The sequence below is a fragment of the Carcharodon carcharias genome, chromosome 3 (genome assembly GCF_017639515.1).
Source record: "Carcharodon carcharias isolate sCarCar2 chromosome 3, sCarCar2.pri, whole genome shotgun sequence".
In the NCBI taxonomy this organism is placed as follows: Eukaryota; Metazoa; Chordata; class Chondrichthyes; order Lamniformes; family Lamnidae; genus Carcharodon; species Carcharodon carcharias.
The window spans coordinates 80402535-80421719 of NC_054469.1; the positions used below are offsets into that span (position 1 = coordinate 80402535).

The 19185-nt window shown below is 40.8% G+C and overlaps 1 protein-coding gene across 8 annotated transcripts in view; it reads left to right on the plus strand.

Moving 5' to 3' along the window:
* The window catches only part of tbc1d5 (TBC1 domain family, member 5), a 554754-nt gene that overhangs the window by 214754 nt on the left and 320815 nt on the right, over window positions 1–19185 (plus strand). For all 8 annotated transcript variants that reach the window (XM_041183651.1, XM_041183652.1, XM_041183650.1 and 5 more), the window contains one exon: window positions 12216–12285. In XM_041183651.1, the coding sequence (XP_041039585.1) occupies window positions 12216–12285 (70 nt within the window). The remainder of the gene's footprint in view (window positions 1–12215; window positions 12286–19185) is intronic.

Here is a 19185-nt window from a genome sequence, read left to right on the forward strand (position 1 = left end):
TTAGCCCCTCGAACCTGCTCTGAGACTCATTTAAGATCATGGATGATCTGATTGTAACTTTACCTCTACTATTCTGCCTGCCCCCCCCATAACCCCTGACTCTCTTGTAGATCAAAAAACAGTCTAAATCAGCCTTGAATATATTCAATGATCCAGTCTCCAGTGCTCTTTGAGAAAGAGAATTCCAAAAACTTATGTTTTGAGTCATACAGACTCGAAACATTAACTCTTGTTTCTCTCTCCAGAGATGCTGCCAGACCTGATGAGTTTTTCCAGCATATTGTTTTTATTTGAGATTTCCAATATCCACAGTATTTTGCTTTTATCCAAAGACTAATGATTTTCTAAAATGAAATTCCTCATCTCCATCTTAAATTGGAGACCCTGTATTTTTTAATTGTGCCCCAATTCTAAATTCCCCACCAAAGGAAACACCCTCTCACCACCTACCCTGTCAAGCTCCCTCAGAATTTTTTGCGTTTCAATAAGATCACCTCTCATTCTTCTAAACCCTAATGATTGTAGACCCAATTTGCTCAATCTTTCCTCGGAAGATAACCCCTTCATCTCAGGTGCGAGTCTTCAGCCTATTTGATTCCCTCCATGAGATATCAAGGAATGGTTATGTGCAAAGATTATAGCCACTGATAACATCCTGACTTTAGTGCTAAAGACTTGCGCTCCAGACCTATCTGTGCCATTAGCCATGGTATTCCAGCATTAATATAACACACTGGCATCTATCTGGCAAAGTGGAAAGTTACCCAGGTAACTGGACAAAAAATAGAAAAAATCAATGCGGCTCATTCTCCACCATCACCAACTGTTCCCCACCCCTAATTTCGGTCTATTCTTAACGACAGTAACATATATTGTGCTTATAACATAGTTACACATCCCAAAGCACTCCACAGGAGCATTATAAAGCAAAATATAACACCAAGCCACACAAGGAGATATTAAACCAGATGTCCAAAAGCTTGATCAAAAAGGTCTAGGGAGGGAATTCCAAACTTAGGCCTTAGGCAACTGAAGGTTCACCAGTGGTGAAGCAATTAAAATTGGCGATGCTCAAGCGGCCAAAATTAGATAAGTGCAGTTATCTCGGATGCTTGTGGGGCTGGAGGATTATAGAGATAGGGAGGGGCTAGGATGAGAATTTTAAAATCGAGAGGTTGCTTGACCGGAGTCACTGTAGGTCACTGAAGGCAGGGGTGATAGGTAAACAGGACTTGGTGCAAGCTAAGACATGGGCAGCACAGTTTTGGGTATCATCAAGTTTACAGAGGATAGCATGTGGGAAACCAACCAGGACTGACTTGGAATAGTCAAGTCTAGAGGTAACGAAGGCATGAATGAGGGTTTCAGCAGTAGATGAGTTGAGACAAAGGCAAACTCGGGTGATGTTACAGAGGTGGAAATGGCGATCTTCGTGATGGTGCAGATATGTGGTCATGACATCACTCAAACAATCTATTTCCAGTCTTCAAAATGTAGGAAAGTATTCGTTGACAGTGCTATCATATTCACATATACCACTCATTCATGTTCAGGTAAAAGCAAAATACTGCGGATGCTGGAAATCTGAAACAAAAACAAAAATACCTGGAAAAACTCAGCAGGTCTGACAGCATCTGCGGAGAGGAATACAGTGAACGTTCCGAGTCCGTATGGCTCTTCATCAGAACCAATGATTGTTCTGATGAAGAGCCATACGGACTCGAGACGTTCACTGTATTCCTCTCCGCAGATGCTGTCAGACCTGCTGAGTTTTTCCATGTATTTTTTGTTTTTTTTCACTCATGTTCAGTTTGGGTTCTGCGAGAAACAGTTAGCACCAGAGTTTGTTGCAGGCTTGGACCAAGCATGAACCAAAGAGCTGAATTCCAGAGTTGAGATGAGAGTGACTCTTTTTGACATCAAGGCTGCACTTTGCACTTTGCACTTATCTGAGTGTAGCATCAGTGTACATTATTAAAATTGAAATTAATGGAAACCAGGGGAGAAATTCTCACAAATGAAGATGTTTGTGGTTGTTCGAGGCCAATCATCTCAGCCCCTGGACGTCGCTGCAGGAGTTCCTCAGGGCAATACCCTAGGCCCAATCATCTACTGGCCTTTCCTCCAACATAAGACAGAAATTCTCTGATAATTGCACAGTGATCAGTTCCATTTGCAACTCCTCAGAAAATGGAGCAGCCCGCACCTACATGCTGCAAAACCTGGACAATACAGTCAAATCCCAGGTAATCCGCCCACAAATTTGTGTTAAACAGAGCTTCGTGATAGCTAAGGAGGCCCCATTCCCACATCAATTCATCTCTATGCAACCCGATATGCATGTAAATGCAATCTACGTCAAAAACAACCGATTCAAGTGCCAAATGAAAACATAGTAAAGCAGTTAAATATGTGGAAAAGTCTTTAATCAATTTGTTCACACTTTATAATGGTATGACTTTGTAAAAGGCCAGAGCTTTGCATTGAAAAATGTCAGGAGGTAGCTCCAGAAAATCTTTTTCTGCTTAGCGTGCTGTCTCTGGACATGTGCAATACAACCCACCATGTCATCAATGCAGTCAAACATGTTTTTGGTGTTTTCAAGCTGCAATGTGAAACTGTGGAGCAGCTTTACGAAATTGTGTCCTCCACCTCCAGGTGTTTCCATTGGTGCCAACAATCCTCTTCTCACTAGGTCAGTGAGAAAGGAGGGAATGGGGAATCTAGCACTTAGACTATCCTGGATTGGCAAGCTACTTGGCAAATCAGTGCTGTGGATCTGGCAGTCCAGTCTCTACAGCAGCCAATCAGCAGTGGCAATGGGTAGGATCAGGTAGGAGAAGAACAAAACCTGTGCTGGTTTACAGACTTAGCTCACGCCAAAAAGTCGACCAGCTCTATTGTGTCAGGCTTAAAAAAAACCTTTGCTTAACTGAAAAATGTCACCAAATCACTTTTAATCCAGGTCAATGTAAATTGCAAATGTTACAGATGGGGAGAGGTGTGGGATAAATCTCCCCCTTTTCTCACCTCTTGGCTGACCTTAACAAGATGTATTTTTGGGAAGGAGTGTTTTAACCCACTTTAGTGCTGTGACTTTAAAAAACAGACTGGAACAGGCTTTCTTTTGAGTTTAAATCAAAAGAAAGGATAAATGTTTATTTTCACAACACCTGAAATGTAAATGCAACAAGCACCCACTCAGCTAACATGCAGACACACACACACATGCAGACACATGAAAAGATGGTTCCTAGAGATGTAACAAGCACTTAGATTATCAACAGTAAGCAGAAACAGGTCACTTTTTTTTTACAATTCTTGAGATGGTGCTTGAAAATGGTGCAGGCCTGAAGGATTTTCTACTGGTTCCTTGAAGTCAAATGGAGGTTGTAAGCTTCTGGCTTTTCGAGAAGAAATGGTGGCCAAGCTTCTACAGTGATGAGATATAGCCTTGCAGGTAAAACAGTGAAATTAGCCCTTTTCCACAGCTCCAGCATTAATGCTAAACCCAAATAAAACAAAGTGAAGTTGATGAAACTTATAACAGGTACTTAACAGAGGAAGCATTAATGACGTTGCTGGAGACAAAGGAAGTAAAAGATTCATTCAACATGAGATCTTATAAATGATAGTGAGGTACCCTGACCAGATGTATGGCATGGCCACCTTTAAAATAGCCATCCCTCTCAAACCCCAATTGGGATACAGCTCTGGCAGGACAGAACTTCCATCTGCCTCTGAAATGTCCCTGTAACTCGAAGCATCTTTCCATTCGTGGGATAACTCATGTAATTGCCAAAGCAAGAGTGAGCCTTTGCATTTTTTTTAAAGCAGTTTCCACTGCAGGGCCAGCCACTGATAGACAGTGATAGACAAACCCATGCTGTTTTGCATCCCCACCCAATTTTCCACAAATTGGGTGCGAATGGAGTGGGGGTGGAAAGCCTAGATCGGTGTCTGCCAGAGCTTTATCCCCATAAGATGAAAGCAATTCCAATTTGTAAATATAGGTGAAATATCAAGATAACAGAAATTGAGGCTGAAAGAGGATAACATGCAAGTGAGCAGAATAGTTCTATAATAGCACTAAAAATAATTTAATTTAGTTATCTGTTGACCTACTTGTTCCTGTCATTGCTCAAAACTGATAATGTATTTGGTAAAATATATAATCCTTCTATAATGTATGCAGCGTTTCATTTTCATTTTGCCCATTCTAGGTAAGTTGTAATGTTAGTATTATATCATAACTGTTGTGGGCTTCTCTTTTATATATGCAATCATATACATGAAAAAAAAAATTTGCAAGAAATGTACATTGCAAGGAAAAGATATAGGGCTGGATTTTATGGGGGGTGTGTATTGCTGCTCCCTCAGGCCCAAGAAGGAAATTCAGTCCCAAACTGGCTGATTTTAAATAAGACCACCCCCGCAGATATAATACTGCTGGTGGCCTAAACAAGCTGAGGGTTGGAATTCTGCCCCTCAGTGTGGCCTCCAAGAGCCTGCTGGCCAATCTGATTGCAGTCCTGGCAGCACCAGGACTCAGGACTGCCTGCAGTCCCCAGGATGTTGAGAACATGGCACGCCCAGCATTTTATGGCAGGGGAGATGGATTGAGGGCCTTAAGTGGGCAATAATTGACCGCTTAAGACCCTCAGTAGCACTAAGAATGGGCAGGCTAGTGGTTACCTCCCCCTCCCAACCCATATTCTGAGGACTGAGCCAGTTGGAGAGGCGGGGTGATGGGCAGGAAGGCAGTGGGCTTTGCCACCAGACATAGTTTATGTGCCCCCTTGTCGAAAACATGCCTGACAGGGGGCTATAAAATCCAGTCCATATTGTTTTAATACAAGTCATACGGAAGACCAGGTTGGACATGATGGAAATGATAAAGTAAGACAGTTCATATTTTTTCCTGTTATGATTAAAGGAGCCTCCAAAATGCCAATTACTAACACTGATTGATTTAAACAGCCAACAGAAGGAGGCAATTTGTATTAATTTAAACAGAAGCAGTACTTTTAACAATTTTTAAAAATGCAGAATTATGTCAATCTCACTAACACTAAAACTTTATGTTGGTGACTGATTGCTGTGATGAACTGTTTAATTCACGAGTCCTCTGAGCACAAGATTAGATTTTAGTACTCGAGTTGAATTCAGTCAACAAGTTGAGAGCAAAATTGTTCATTAAGTCACTTAATCTCTGCTTAAATTCTATTTGCCTGTGAGCTGAAAAGAGAGCGATTATAATATTCAGCTAAGCAGCTGGGGTACTGGTGAACATATATTGTCATGTTATAGGTGCTGACAAAACTTACATTGTCGTGTCCAGATAAGTATTTTAAGAAGTGTTTAACCAATCATGCAGGAAGCAATAGTGGTTCAATGCATCATTGGCTAATATCTTGTCCATGTGCTGGTGCTCAACTGCTAACACTCCCCACCTCAGCCTCTTTTGTGCTCCCAGATTCTACCATCTCGTTCCAAGCCTCAGATTTTCTAGCATCTGTGGTATTTTGCTTTTTTCATATCTAGTCTTGTCTGGGGCCTCGTGGATTTCAATGAAACTTAGTGTATGGATAATGTTTTCGCCCTGATTGTTAGTCAGGTTGTTAACAATATATCTTAAAACTAATGGATGGAATTCAACGAAACTTGGTGTGCAAAAGATGGGCCCAAGGAAGAACTGATTACTTTTTGGTGAAGTTGCGGATCTGGATCCTGGAATTGCTTACAGGATCCATTAACATTGGGAATTAGCAAATTGACTTTTGTTTTAGAATATTGTGGATTGTTTTATGTGGAATATGGTGGATAGTCCCAGCTGCTATGATGGAATTTGTCACAGTTGTCAAAACGTGAGCAGAGTTTTCAGAGGCTGTTCGGTGTGGATTGGCCTGAAGCCTCCTCAGTGTGATGGAATTTCTTAATAAAAAATTTCTTTTTTCAGCTTTGTAGTTAGAGCATTGACCAGGCAGGGGAAAGCCTTAGTGAAGAACTGGGCAATTGTAATAATATTGAGTTAACACAGTGTGGCGTAGAGGTGTGCTCTACTGAATGCCCTCTCCACTATTTTCTATTGATTTAAATAATATTCAGCTGAGATAACCTGTCCCGGCCCTCATGGCACTGCCAATATGCCTTCCCTCCCCTAAACCCGAGGCCTGATGACTATCTCCTAGAAATATATTGCTCCCTGTTTCTATTTGCCTCCCTCTTATTATATTTGTTTAATAATTAGTTAATCATAGTTCATGTTTGGAAAACCTTGTTGAAGAATGAAAATTAAATGTTAGGTCCATAATACAGTTAGATTAGCAGCATGGAGTGATATCTTTGATCACATTGATTCATTAGGTGCCAGTCCGATTCAGGTTCTTTTGGTCTAGAAAGACTATAAGTTTTGTTATTCTTGACCTACATGGAATATAATTCCCCATGTTTAAGTGTTTCAATATTCAATTTTATACTTCTGTTTTAACTCTCCTTCAGACTTCAAACACTTGAAGTGCTAAACCTGTTAATTTGCCCACAGCAGTTATAAGCCTGATCAAAAGGTTGTTTTATGTAGTTCTGCTTAGTAGTCATTGTAAAGTACTATATTGCTTCCGTGTCTTTACAAGTCTAATAGGCAGGAGAATAAGTATTTTTGGTATGGAAAAATGATGAGATGCAGCATGACTGTGTTAGTGAGGTGCAAGCTTTTGGAAATCAATGAACAATATTTTTTTTTATTTCTTCATTCACAGGATATGGGCATTGCTGTCTAGGCCAGCTTTTATTGTACATCCCTATTTTCCGAGATGGTGATGAGCCACCGCCTTGAAGCACTGCAGGCCATGTGGTGTAGGTACCCCTACAGTGCTGTTAGGAAGGGAGTTCCAGGATTTTGACCCAGTGACAGTGAAGGAATGACGATATATTTCCAAGTCAGGATGGTGAGTGGCTTGGAGGGGAACTTGCAGGTGATGGTGTTCCCATCTATCTGCTGGCCTTGACCTTCGAGATGGTAGTGGTTGTGAGTTTGGAAGGTCGCTGTCTAAGAAGGCTTGGTAGTTTTTGCAGTGCATCTTGCAGATGGTACACACTGCTGCCATTGTTCGTCGGTGGTGGAGCATTTCTTGACCCTCATCACCGGAGAGTTTACTCCAGATTCCCATTGGCATCAGTTTTGCTAGGACTCCTTGCTGCCACACTCTGTCAAATGAGGCCTTGATGTCAAGGGCAGTCATTCTTAGTTCACTTCAGGAGTTCAGCTCTTTTGTCCATGTTTGAAGCAAGGCTGTAATGAGGTCAGTAGCTGAGTGACCGTGGCAAAAACCAAACTGAGAATCATTGAGTACGTTATTGCTGAACAAGTGACGCTTGAGAGCCCAGTTGATGACCTCTTCCATCACTTTACTAATAATCGAGGGTAGATTGATGGGGTGGTAATTGGCTGGGTTGGTTTGTCCTGCTTTTTGTGTACAGGGCATACCTGGGTAGTTTTCCACATTGCTGGGTTGATGCCAGTGTTGTAGCTGTACTGGAACAGCTTGGCTAGGGGAGTGGCAAGTTCTGAAGCGCAAGTCTTTATTACTATTGCCAGAATATTGCCAAGGCCCATAGCCTTTGCAGTATCCAATGTGCCCTTTCTAATCCCACCTTCCTGCACCTGGCCCATTGCCCTGCTGCTTACAGCACTTTAGGTGCAGATCCAGGCACTTATTAAAAGAGTTTAAAGTTTCTGCCTCCACCACCAACTTGGGCAGCGAATTCCAGACACCCACTACCCTCTGCCTAAATAAGTTCATCCTCATATCCCCCTACACCTTCTGCCACTTATCTTGAATCTATGTCCCCTGGTTCTAGAATTCTCCATCAAGGGAAACAATTTTATCCTGTCCACTCTATCTGTTCCCCTCATAATTTTGTACACCTCAATCAAGTCACCTCTCAGCCTTCTTTGTTCCAAGGAAAATAACTCCAACCTATCCATTCTCTCTTCGTAGCTACACTTTTCTAACCCTGCCAACATTCTTGCAATCCTCCTCTGCACTTTCTCCAGAGCTATTATGTCCTTCCTGTAATGTGGTGACCAGAACTGCACAGAATACTCCAGTTGTGGCCTCACCAGTGTTTTATACAATCCCAACCTTATATCCTTTTATATTCTATACCTCTGCCAATGAAGGACAGCATTCCATATGCCTTCTTTACAATCTTGTCTACTTGAACTGCTGCCTTCAGGGACTTATGTACTTGTACGCCAAGATCTCTCATTTCATTTACCCCTCTTAGTATATTCCCATTTATTTTGTAATCCCTGTAACTGTTTGACCTCCCTAAATATATGACCTCACACTTCTCTATGTTAAAATCCATCTGCCACTTTACCGCCCACTCCACCAACCCATCTATATCATTTTGGAGATTATGGCTATCCTCTACGCTATCCACTACTCGGCCAATCTTTGCGGCATCTGCAAATTTCCCAATTGTGGCCCCCACCTTCACGTCCAAATCGTTAATATATAACACAAACAGCAAGGGTCACAACACCAAGCCCTGTGGAACACCACTTGAGACAACTTTCCATTCGCAAGGGCATCCATCGACCATTACCCTTTGTTTCCTGTTACAAAGCCAACCTTTTATCTAGTTTGCCACATTACCCTGAATCCCATGGGCTTTTACTCCTGACCAATCTGCCATGTGGGACCTTGTCAAATGCCTTGCTAAAATCCATGTACACATCATCCACTGCATTACCTTCATCAACCCTTCTTGTCACTTCCTCAAAGAATTCAGTCAAATTTGTAAGGCAAGACCCTCCTTTAACAAATCCATGCTGACCATCCCTGACTAGTCCATGCCTTTCCACATGACAGTTACTCTTATCTCTCAGGATTGATTCTACTAATTTGCTCACCACTGATGTAAGACTAACTGGCCTATAATTGTTTGGCATTTCCTTTGATCCCTTTTTAAACAATGGAACTATGTTTGCATTCCTCCAGTCCCTCCCCTGTATCTATTGAAGATTGGAAAATTATCCTCCGAGCATTTGCTATCTCCTCCCTGACTTCCTTCAGCAGCCTCGGAAACAATCCATCTGGCCCTGGTGACTTATCAACTTTCAAGGATTTCATCCCTTCGAGCACTTCCTCTCTCTTTATGACTATTCCGTCCAATATCTGTGTTCCTCCTGGGCTACTATATCTACATCCTTGTGCTATGACATTTCAAGTGCTCATCTAATGTGCTGGGCTCCTCCATCATTGAGGATGGGAATATTTGTGGAGCCGCCTCCTCCAGTGAGTTGTTTAATTGTCCACCACCATTCACAACTGGATGTGGCAGGATTGCAGAACTTAGATCTGATCAGTTGGCTATGGAATCACTTAGCCCTGTCTATCACTTGCTGCTTATACTGTTTGGCATGCTAGTGGTCCTGTGATGTAGCTTCACCTGGTTGACACCTCATTTTTAGGTATGCCTGTTGCTGGCCCTGGCATGCCCTCCTGCCGCCTTCATTGAACTAGATTGATCCCTGGCTTGATAATGGTAGAGTGGGGGGATATGCCAGGTGATGAGGTTACAGATTGTGGTTGAGTACAATTCTGCTGCTGCTAATGGCCCATAGTCCCTCATAGATGCCCAATCTTAAATGATCTGTTTGAAATGTATCCCATTTAGCACGGTGGTAGTGCCACACAACACGCTGGAGGGTATCCTCAATGTGAAGACAGGACTTCGCCTCCTCAAGGACTTTGCGGTGGTCACTCCTACCAATACTGTCATGGACAGGTACATCTGCGGCAGGCAGATTGGTGAGGATGAGGTCAAGTATGTTTTCCCCCTCTTGTTGGTTCTCTAACCACCAGACCCAGTTTAGCAGCAATGTCCTTTAGAACTTGGCCAACTTGGACTGTGGTGACACTACTGAGCCACTCTTGGTGATTGACGTTGAAATCCCCCACCCAGAGTACATTCTGTGCCCTTGCCACCCTCACTGCTTCCTCCAATTGTTACGCACTGATTCATCAGCTGGTGGGGACGGTACGTCATAATCAGCAGGAGGCTTCCTTACCCATGTTTGATCTGATGCCATCAGACTTCATGGGGGCCAGGTGAGGACTCCCAGGGCCAACTCCCTCCCAATTGTATACCACTGTGCCGCCACCTCTGCTGTGTCTGTCTTGGTGGTGGGACAGGATATACCAAGGGATGGTGATGGTGGTGTATGATACCATGAGTATTACTATGTTAGTCTATTGCTTGACTAATCTGTGAAGCCCCCAGATGTTAACAAGGAGAACTTTGCAGGGCCGACAGGGCTGGGTTTACCATTGTTGTTTCCGCTGCCGGGCGTTCCATCTGGTTTCATTCCTTTTTACTGACTTTTTAAGTTTGATGCAACTTGCTAGGCCATTTCAGAGGGCATTTAAGTGTCAGCCACATTGCTGTAGGCCTGGAGTCACATGCAGGCCAGACGAGGTGAGGACGTCAGATTCCCTAAAGGGCATTCGTGAACCAGATGTGTTTTTATGACAATCGACAATGGTTTAATGGTCATCATTCGACTTTTGTTGAATTCAAACTCCCAGGTCTGAACCCGGGCATTACCCTGGACCTCTGGGCCTTCTGTGACAATACCACTATGCCACCACCTCCCTGTATCTGTGAAATAAGTGATGTATTTTATGGTAACCACATCTTCAATTATGGTATAAGAACAATCTTGCTTGGTTATTGTCCTGATGTCAACAAGGGATTATAAGTTAAATTGGAATTTGATAGCAATTATTTTAGAATTACAGGAACATAAAATTAAGAGTAGGTCATTCAGCCTGTTTAGATCTTTACTTAGGGTCTATTTACCTACCTTTGCTCCACCGATACTCATACCTGATAAAGTGATCAAAAGGCAATATGATACTAAACATTTCAACTAACTAATGAATCCACAGCTTTTAGGGAGCCAGTTCCAGATTTTTACCAACATTTTGGTGTAAAAACATGCTTCCTGATTTCACTCCTAAGTAGTCTAAACACTTCTAGTATTGTGATCTTTGATTCTTGTTTCCCCACCTGAGAGGAAATAGTGACTAGAATTTTCAGTTGCTCGTACGCCTCCAGGATGTGCTGGAAATTGGAAAACACAATTGGGAGGGAGTCCGGAACCCAGTAGCCTCCAATTATTGCCTATTAATAGCAGAAGGCAGCGTTCAATTAATAAATCACGAAATCTGAACTGTCCCCTGCATGTTAATGCACAGCTGTAGGGATCAAAATGGAGAACAATTAAGTGATTTGTATACTTTATGATGAGAAATTTTTGGCACTGGAGTACTTTGTACCAGTTTGAAAGCAGTACCTTTCAGTAGGCTGCTTGGCCATTTTTGTGTGCAGTGGGGCAGTTAGCTTTGCCTCCTTTCTTCCACAAGGCAGCAACAGGCCCCATCATGGCTGTTGCCAGCATTTACCACTCGTGCGCTTCAGGCAGCTCCTGCCTTGTGGTAATGTTCAGTGCCATTCATTGGTCACTGAGCTTGCTGCCAGCCCAATTGGGGCATTTACATTTGAAGACACAGATGCAGTACGGGACCGGGAATTAGAAATTATCCAGACAACGGTTTCCCGAACCGGAATTGAAAATTAAGCCCAGTGTCTCTTAACTGCCCTATGAGATACCTTTATCATTTTAAAGACCTCGGTTCAGTCGCCTTTCAACCTTCTGAACTCAAATTGGTGCTAAACTGATTCAACCTCACTGTTTTAGGCTAAAGAGGGAAAATATCCTGCAATTGCTGTCCAGGAAGGTACATGTGTGATCACTGGCCGAGATCTATATTGGACATGCCTGTGATGCCCTAGGTCAGATGCCTTGTACACGTTTACTGCCTTCATAGCTTATACATGAAGAATAACCACTTTGGTAATGTTGTACAGGTTTACTGATGTCTATTGAATTATACTCCAGTTTGAGCTACTGTCATTAGGAGGGGAGAGAGAAAATAAAATGATAAATTCTGACATAAAAGGACACATTATTATAATATATACTTATAATTAAGTCGTTCAGATAGATTCTTTGAAGTTTATCAAGGTTTGCCAAGCCTATAACAGTTACTTTTGATCTTGCTGCTAAATTTTTTGTTCCTACTAGTTCCCATTTTTTTTAACTGTGAAATATATTAATTTTTTGTATTTGTGTTCCATAGGTGAAAATAATGAAAACCAGCAAATAAAAATGCTTTCAGAGTTGGACAGTGGGAAATACAGCTCTTACAGGTATATTTGCCACCTACAGAAAATAGATAATTGCGCAACCCCTTGGGTTATATTTTTTGATTTATTTTGAAATGATGACATTTGCTCTTGTGTTACAATTATCTTATTATTTCACAAATATAAATATCTTGCCAAGGTCATTAAAGATAGGAAATAGGATGACAAGTGCATGTAGAATGTTGAGAATTTGAGACAAAAAATTGTCAAAATGCAGATGTCTTTTTGTATAGTGTATGCTAAGTGCCACAGTAGACTAGGAAAGACTTCATTGACTTCTAATCTTTCATGCTTGTACATTTAGGCTATCAGGTTCAAAGGAAAAAGCAGCTAATTTTAAAAGAAACCAGGGACGAGATAGCAAAGGCACTATTATCCATGTTTAACAATTCATTAGAAAAATAGGTAATGCTATAGAACTGGTGGATATTTAATGTTATGCGTATTTTTAAGGGAGATAAAAGCTGACCGGGGAACCACAGACTATTCAGCTCAACATTGGTGGTAAGAAAAACAATAGAATCTCTCCTAAATTAGGAATTGGAAAAACATCTAGAAACCAAAAATATAATAATGAATAGTAAACATGGATTTCAAAAGAAAAAGCCTTGCTGGATCAACCTCATTAAATTCTTTGGAGAGATAACAGAGAGTAGACAAGGGTAATGCAGATGTAGATGTAATTTATCTAGGTTCCCAAAAGGCTTTCAATAAGGTGCCACATAATAGATTAATGGTTAAGGTCAGAGCATTCAGAGCTAGGAGAAAGGTAGCAGAATGGATAGCTACATGGCTGTAAGACAGATAGCAACGATGAAGGGCAAAGGCTAGCTATTCAGAGTGTTAGGAGGTGGAATGTGCGGTTCTGTAAGGATCAATGTTTGGACCACAGTCTTTCACAACTTATAATAATGATTTGGACATTGGAACCAAAATTACAATCTCTATATTTGCAAATGACACTAAATTGGTTGGGATAGTTAACACTGAGCAGATGGCAACAACTTACAAGAAGACATTAATAAACTTGCAGAATGAACTTTTAATTGGCAAATGAATTTCAGTATGGATGTATTATATTTTAGTAAGGAACATATCACTATTGTTTTACTTAAATTAAAATACTAATATAAAATATTAAGAAAGTAAAAATCTATATGTGGTAGAGGAGCAGAGAGATCAGAGTACAACTGTACAAATCACCAGAAGTTGCAACACAAGTGAATAAGGCCACAACAAAAACTAATCTAGGGTTGTGCTGATAGAGTTAGATAAAGAAAGATGGGAGAATATTTGAGTGGAGTATAAAAGCTGGTTGGGCCAAATGGCTTGATTTTGTGTAGTACTATATGTTCCATGTAATTCTATGTAACTTAATTTATATAGACTCGTTCACAACCTTAGAATTTCCCAAAGCAAATTACAGCCATTAAAGTACTTTTGCAGAATCTAACTTATATTTAACAAGTTAGACACTGTTAAAACGGAGGGAAATGTAGCTAGGAGGGGTAAAGATGGAGGAGACTGTTCAGGGTCTGAAGTTGTTGAACTCAGCGTTAAGTCCAGAAGGCTGTAAAGTGCCTAATCAGAAGATGAGGTGCTGTTCTTCTGGTTTGCCTTGGGCTCCGCTGAAACATTGCAGCATGCAAAGGACAGACATGTGGGCATGAGAGCAAGATGGCAAGTTGAAATGGCAAGTGACAGGAAGGTCTGGGTCATCCTTGCAGATTGAGTGAAGGTGTTCCACAAAGCGGTCACCCAGCCTGGGTTTAGTCTCATCAACATTGAGGAGACCACATTTGGAGCAGTGAATGCAATAGACTAATAGAAGGAGGTGCAAGTGAAACACTGCTTCACTGAAAGGAGTGTTCAGGGCCTTGGACAGTGAGGAGAGAGGAGGTAAAGGGGCAGGCATTGCACTTTCTGCAATTTCATGGGAGGGTGCCATGTGAAGGGGATAAGAAGTGGACTGGGGTGTCACGCAGGTAACAGTCTCTACAGAATGCTGACAGGAATATGAGATGAAGAAGTGTTTGGTGGTGGCATCATGCTGGATTTAGCGGAACTGGCGGAGAATGATCCTTTGAATGCGGATGCTGGTAGGGTACAAAAGTGAGGACATTCTGGTAAATCTGTGCTGCACTCCCTCCAAGGCCTCTGGTCTGGTGATCAGAACTACACATAGATCTCCAGGTGTGGTTTAACTGGAGCTTTTCATAGCTGATTTATGCCCTTGTATTCTAGTTTCCTAGATATCAAGGTTAGCATGCTATTAATTAGCATCTTTGGTTATTTTTAGTACTTGTTAAAGACATTTTAATGTTAGATAATACTTAACCCCGCCCCCCACCCCAACCACAATTCCTTTCTGGAAGCGCAAATAAAAAACATCTGTGGACATTGTGCTGACTATCACCTTAGTTGTCTTTTAAAAAAATTCTTCATCAGGCATGACCTACTCTTTACCTCTTTACAGTCCCTGCTGGTTCAATCTGATCAGCTGAAAATTTTCAAGGTGTTCTGTCACCATATCCTTAGCTTTGAATCTAGTAATTTCCTGATAACAAATGTTAGACCAACTGATTTATAATCCGCCGATGCTGCCGGACCTGCTGAGTTTTTCCAGGTAATTCTGATTTATAATCCCCTAGTTTCCCTCTGCCACATTTCTCAATAGTGGAATGAATGACATGTGCAGTTTTCCAATCTTAGAGGAAAGGTTCCCGAATTGACAGAACTTTGCACATGCCCGAATTATAATCTTGCAATGTTCTCATCCATTTCTGTTAAATCCTTGTGATGGAAAATATTGGGCCCTGAGCATCTGTGACTCTTTAGCGCCATTATTTTCTTCATTACCATTGTTTTGCTTGTTGTAGTTCAATCTGAAACTAGAGTCTTAAATCTAAGCGAAGGAACCTACAGAGGGATGAGGGGCAGATTGGCTGTGGTAGATTGGGAAACTGCGTTAAAATGTATGAGGGAAGACTGGCAACGGCTAGCATTTAAAGAGTTAATAAATGGGTTACAACAAATATACATTCCTTTGAGGCACAAAAACCAAACAGGAAAAGTAACTGTGGTTAACAAGAGAAGTTAAAGGTTTCATTAGATCAAAGGCTTATAACATTGCCAAAAAAAAGTAGTAAGCCTGAGGAACATTTTAGAATTCACCAAAGGAGGACCAAGAAACTGATAAAGAAAGGGAAAACAGAATATGAAAGTAAACTAGCAAGAAACATAACAACGGATCGTAAAAACTTCTTTGGTATGTAAAAAGGAAAAGATTACCAAAGCCAAATGTTGGCCCATTACAGGCAGAGACACAAGAATTTATAATGTGGAATAAGAAAATGGTAAAGAAACTAAACATTTATTTTGTGTCTGTCTTCACAGAAGAGGATGCAAAAAAACCTCCCTTAAATACTAGAGAACCAATGGGCACGTGATAATAAGGAACTGAAAGAAATTAGTAAAAAAAGAAGTGCTGGAGAAATTAATGGGACTGAAAATTGATAAATCCCCTGGATCTGATGATCTACATCCCAAAGTGTTGAAAGAGGTGGATGTAAAGGCAGTGGATGCATTGGTAGTCAACTTTCGAAATTCTATAGATTCTGAAACGGTGCCTGCAAATTGGAAGGTAGCAAATGTAACCCCATTATTTAAGAAAGGAGGGAGAGAGAAAACAGGGAACTACAGACGTGTTAGTAGAAGAAAAATGCTAGAATTTATTATAAATCTATTATGGATAACTGGATACTTGGAAAATAATGGTAGGATTGGGCAGAGTCAATGTAGATTTATGAAAGAGTAATCATGTTTGACAAACCTTTTGGAGTTTTTTGCGGATGTAATTAGCAGAATAGATGAGGGGGAGCCAGTGGACCTGGTGCATTTAGATTTTCAGAAGAGTTTCGATAAGGATACAAACACAAGGTTAGTAAACAAAATTAGAGCACATGGGATTGAGGGTAATATACTGGCATGGATTCAGAATTGGCTAAAGGACAGAGTAGGAATAGAGAGGTCATTTTCAGGTTGGCAGGCTGTGACTAGTCGGGCACTGGAAGGAGCAGTGTTTGGGCCCTAGCTATTCACAATCTCTATCAATGATTTAGGTATGGGCACTAAATATAATATTTCCAAGTTTGCTGATGACACAGAACTAAGTGGGTTGTGAGGAGCTGCAAAGGGGATGGGGGGACACCCCTTTAATTGGCATGGAGCCCTTTTTGTGGGAAATTAGTGCCCACAGGTGTGGGAAAGAGGCAGGACTGCTCAAGTGCGGGCCTGGTAACCATTACTGTGGCTGCCATTTTAGTGCTGTATCTTCAGCTTTCAAGATATATTATGCAGAAATTGGAATGTCTCAGGAGAACCAGGAGCCTGGCTTCCTTCCTTGTCCTCAGGTGGTCTCCTTGTCTGTTTGTCAACCTTACTTCTTCCTCTTATCCCTGTGATGGCAGGAGCCTGTCAACCCTCTGCACTAGCTTACTGCCAACTCTCTCTGCCACCTAAGTTGAGACAATGATATTTGTCTTCTAATGGCTAAGACCCCCTTTGCATTGTTCACCCTTTCATGGACCTAGTTCCCTGGAGCAGCCATCACCAGCTGTGGTCTGCTCCATTCAACTGGTCTGCCCTAGACAGCATATGTAACCCCATGACCCTGTTTGCCCCCATGAAAATCACAACTTGTCCCTTAGCAAGCCCAGTTACTTCCTTAACAACGTTAATTGGCCTTCAAAATGAATCGGGCAAGAAATCAGATCCACCCTTTCCCCATCCTGTGAAACTTGCCTGCGCCAGGAACCACACTCCCCCACCCATTCCCACCCCTGGTGGGAATCAAATGTACAATCCCATCCCTGATTCAGTATTTGTTCTTGGGTGTCTGGCAGGCTGAAGTATTCGTCAACTGTAAATACTGACACAAAGGTAATTATTCAACATGTTCACCAGTCCCTTATTTTCAATGAAAACTGATAATGGCGATATTGTCAAGGGGTCTACATTACTCCTGATCATCATCGTTCTCCTAATATAATTGTGGAAATCTTGTATTGATTTTGACATCCTTGCAAATTCCTTTTCTTAGGTCCTTTTGTAGCTCTTACTAACTGTTTCTTCAACCTTTGCTGCTCTTTGTATCTTTCCCATCCATCACTCTGCTATTTAGGAACTCTTGTCGCTTAGGGGTATAAACTGATTCTGTGTCACATCACATTCTCTTTTCAATACCTCCTACTGAACTTCTGTCATTTTACCCATTAATAGATTTGCCCAGTTTACTGTGGACAAACTCTGTTTCATTGCATTGAAGACCGTCTTGCCTAAATGTAGAATTTTAGTGAAAGCAAAATACAACGGATGATGGAAATCTGAAATAAAAACAAAGTGTTAGAAATACTCAGCAGGTCTGGCAACATCTGTGGAGCGAGAAACAGAGTTAGTGTTTCGAGTCGAATAGAATTTCAGTAACTCTTTCACGGTTCTCTGTTTCAAGCACTATATTGAACCTGATCATATTGTAATTGCTATTAGATAAGTGATCATACACAGTTTAACAGTTAGATTGTTTACTAAGTCTGGCCCATAACTCATTGTTAAATCTGAATTGTTAGCTCCAGGATGTATTGTTGTAGAAAGCTATCCTGGGCGCGCGCAAGAAATTCACATGTTTCTGTAAAAATAACCCTTTTTTTTAGTGCTAATTTATCCAAGAAATGTATAACTTTTCATCACAAGGTATAGTCTGCGGTTTGCTAAAATAACACATTGTAGGAGTTATTTCCATTTTTGAATAATGTTGAATTGCTTTTAAATTAGTGTGTAATCTGGGAGTCAAATATACCAATTTACCTGAGACTAGCCACCCAGTAAGGTTGATTCAGTTAGCAGAACCAGCAATTTGTGTAAAAATAGAAGCATCATAGGTATGAGGAATGCCAGTGTGTAACCACACAATTTTGATATGTGATACAGTATCTTAACCTTTTCTTTCAAGCATTTATTGATAGCTGTGAGGTTTCCAATTATTTACCTTAAAATATATCCTGGCACCACCTGCATATGCAATTTTCTATTTATATCAGAAAACTCTATTTATAGATGCTATTACGCACAGAAGATATCTAATTATGTTAACGTGCTATAGATTTGATGTATCGTGTGATTTGGAGGTTTTATTCCTGCATGTGTAGCTTGTTTTAAATAAGACTGGTGTATATATCTTTTATGCAGTGATGTTAACCAAATTACATAGTAATCAATCTTGTCTTGGTACATTTTGACAAGGTAGAGCAGTGAAGGAGGGATGAAAACTAACTTTAAAGTAAAATGATTAATTTACAGTATTGTATCATTTTAACAAGTGATACTTTGTATTATAAACCACCAAGCATAATGTCCCAAGGGAGATGATTCCTTACAGATTCTTTATATTAGAATTCACACAAATTGACAACATTTCTCTTTGTACAAGATTAGTTACTGATAGAAGATCTTGTTAGAATGTGGAAGTTGTTTTTTTAAATAGCTGAATTTGGACAGGGGAATTAGTATGGTATGTTATCTAGCAATAATATAAGTAACCAAGTAAGATTTGCTAATAGTACTACATAGTAATCCTAATGTACGAAAAAAATCATCTACTGACCAAGTTTGTGGCATCAGTGACAAATTGATCATTTCACTGACTATTTTCACTGCAAATTTTTGGTAGTTTTACAAGGAGGAAGTTCTTACTGTACTGACGTTTCATGCTTTTAGCATTCCTGTTTATTACTCACTAGTCAATATGCATAATGAGTAAAAGAAATATGTACGTGACAAGCAAATCCATGCACACCAAGGAACACAGTACTGTCAAATGCTACACTTTGTCTGAAGAACTCAGTC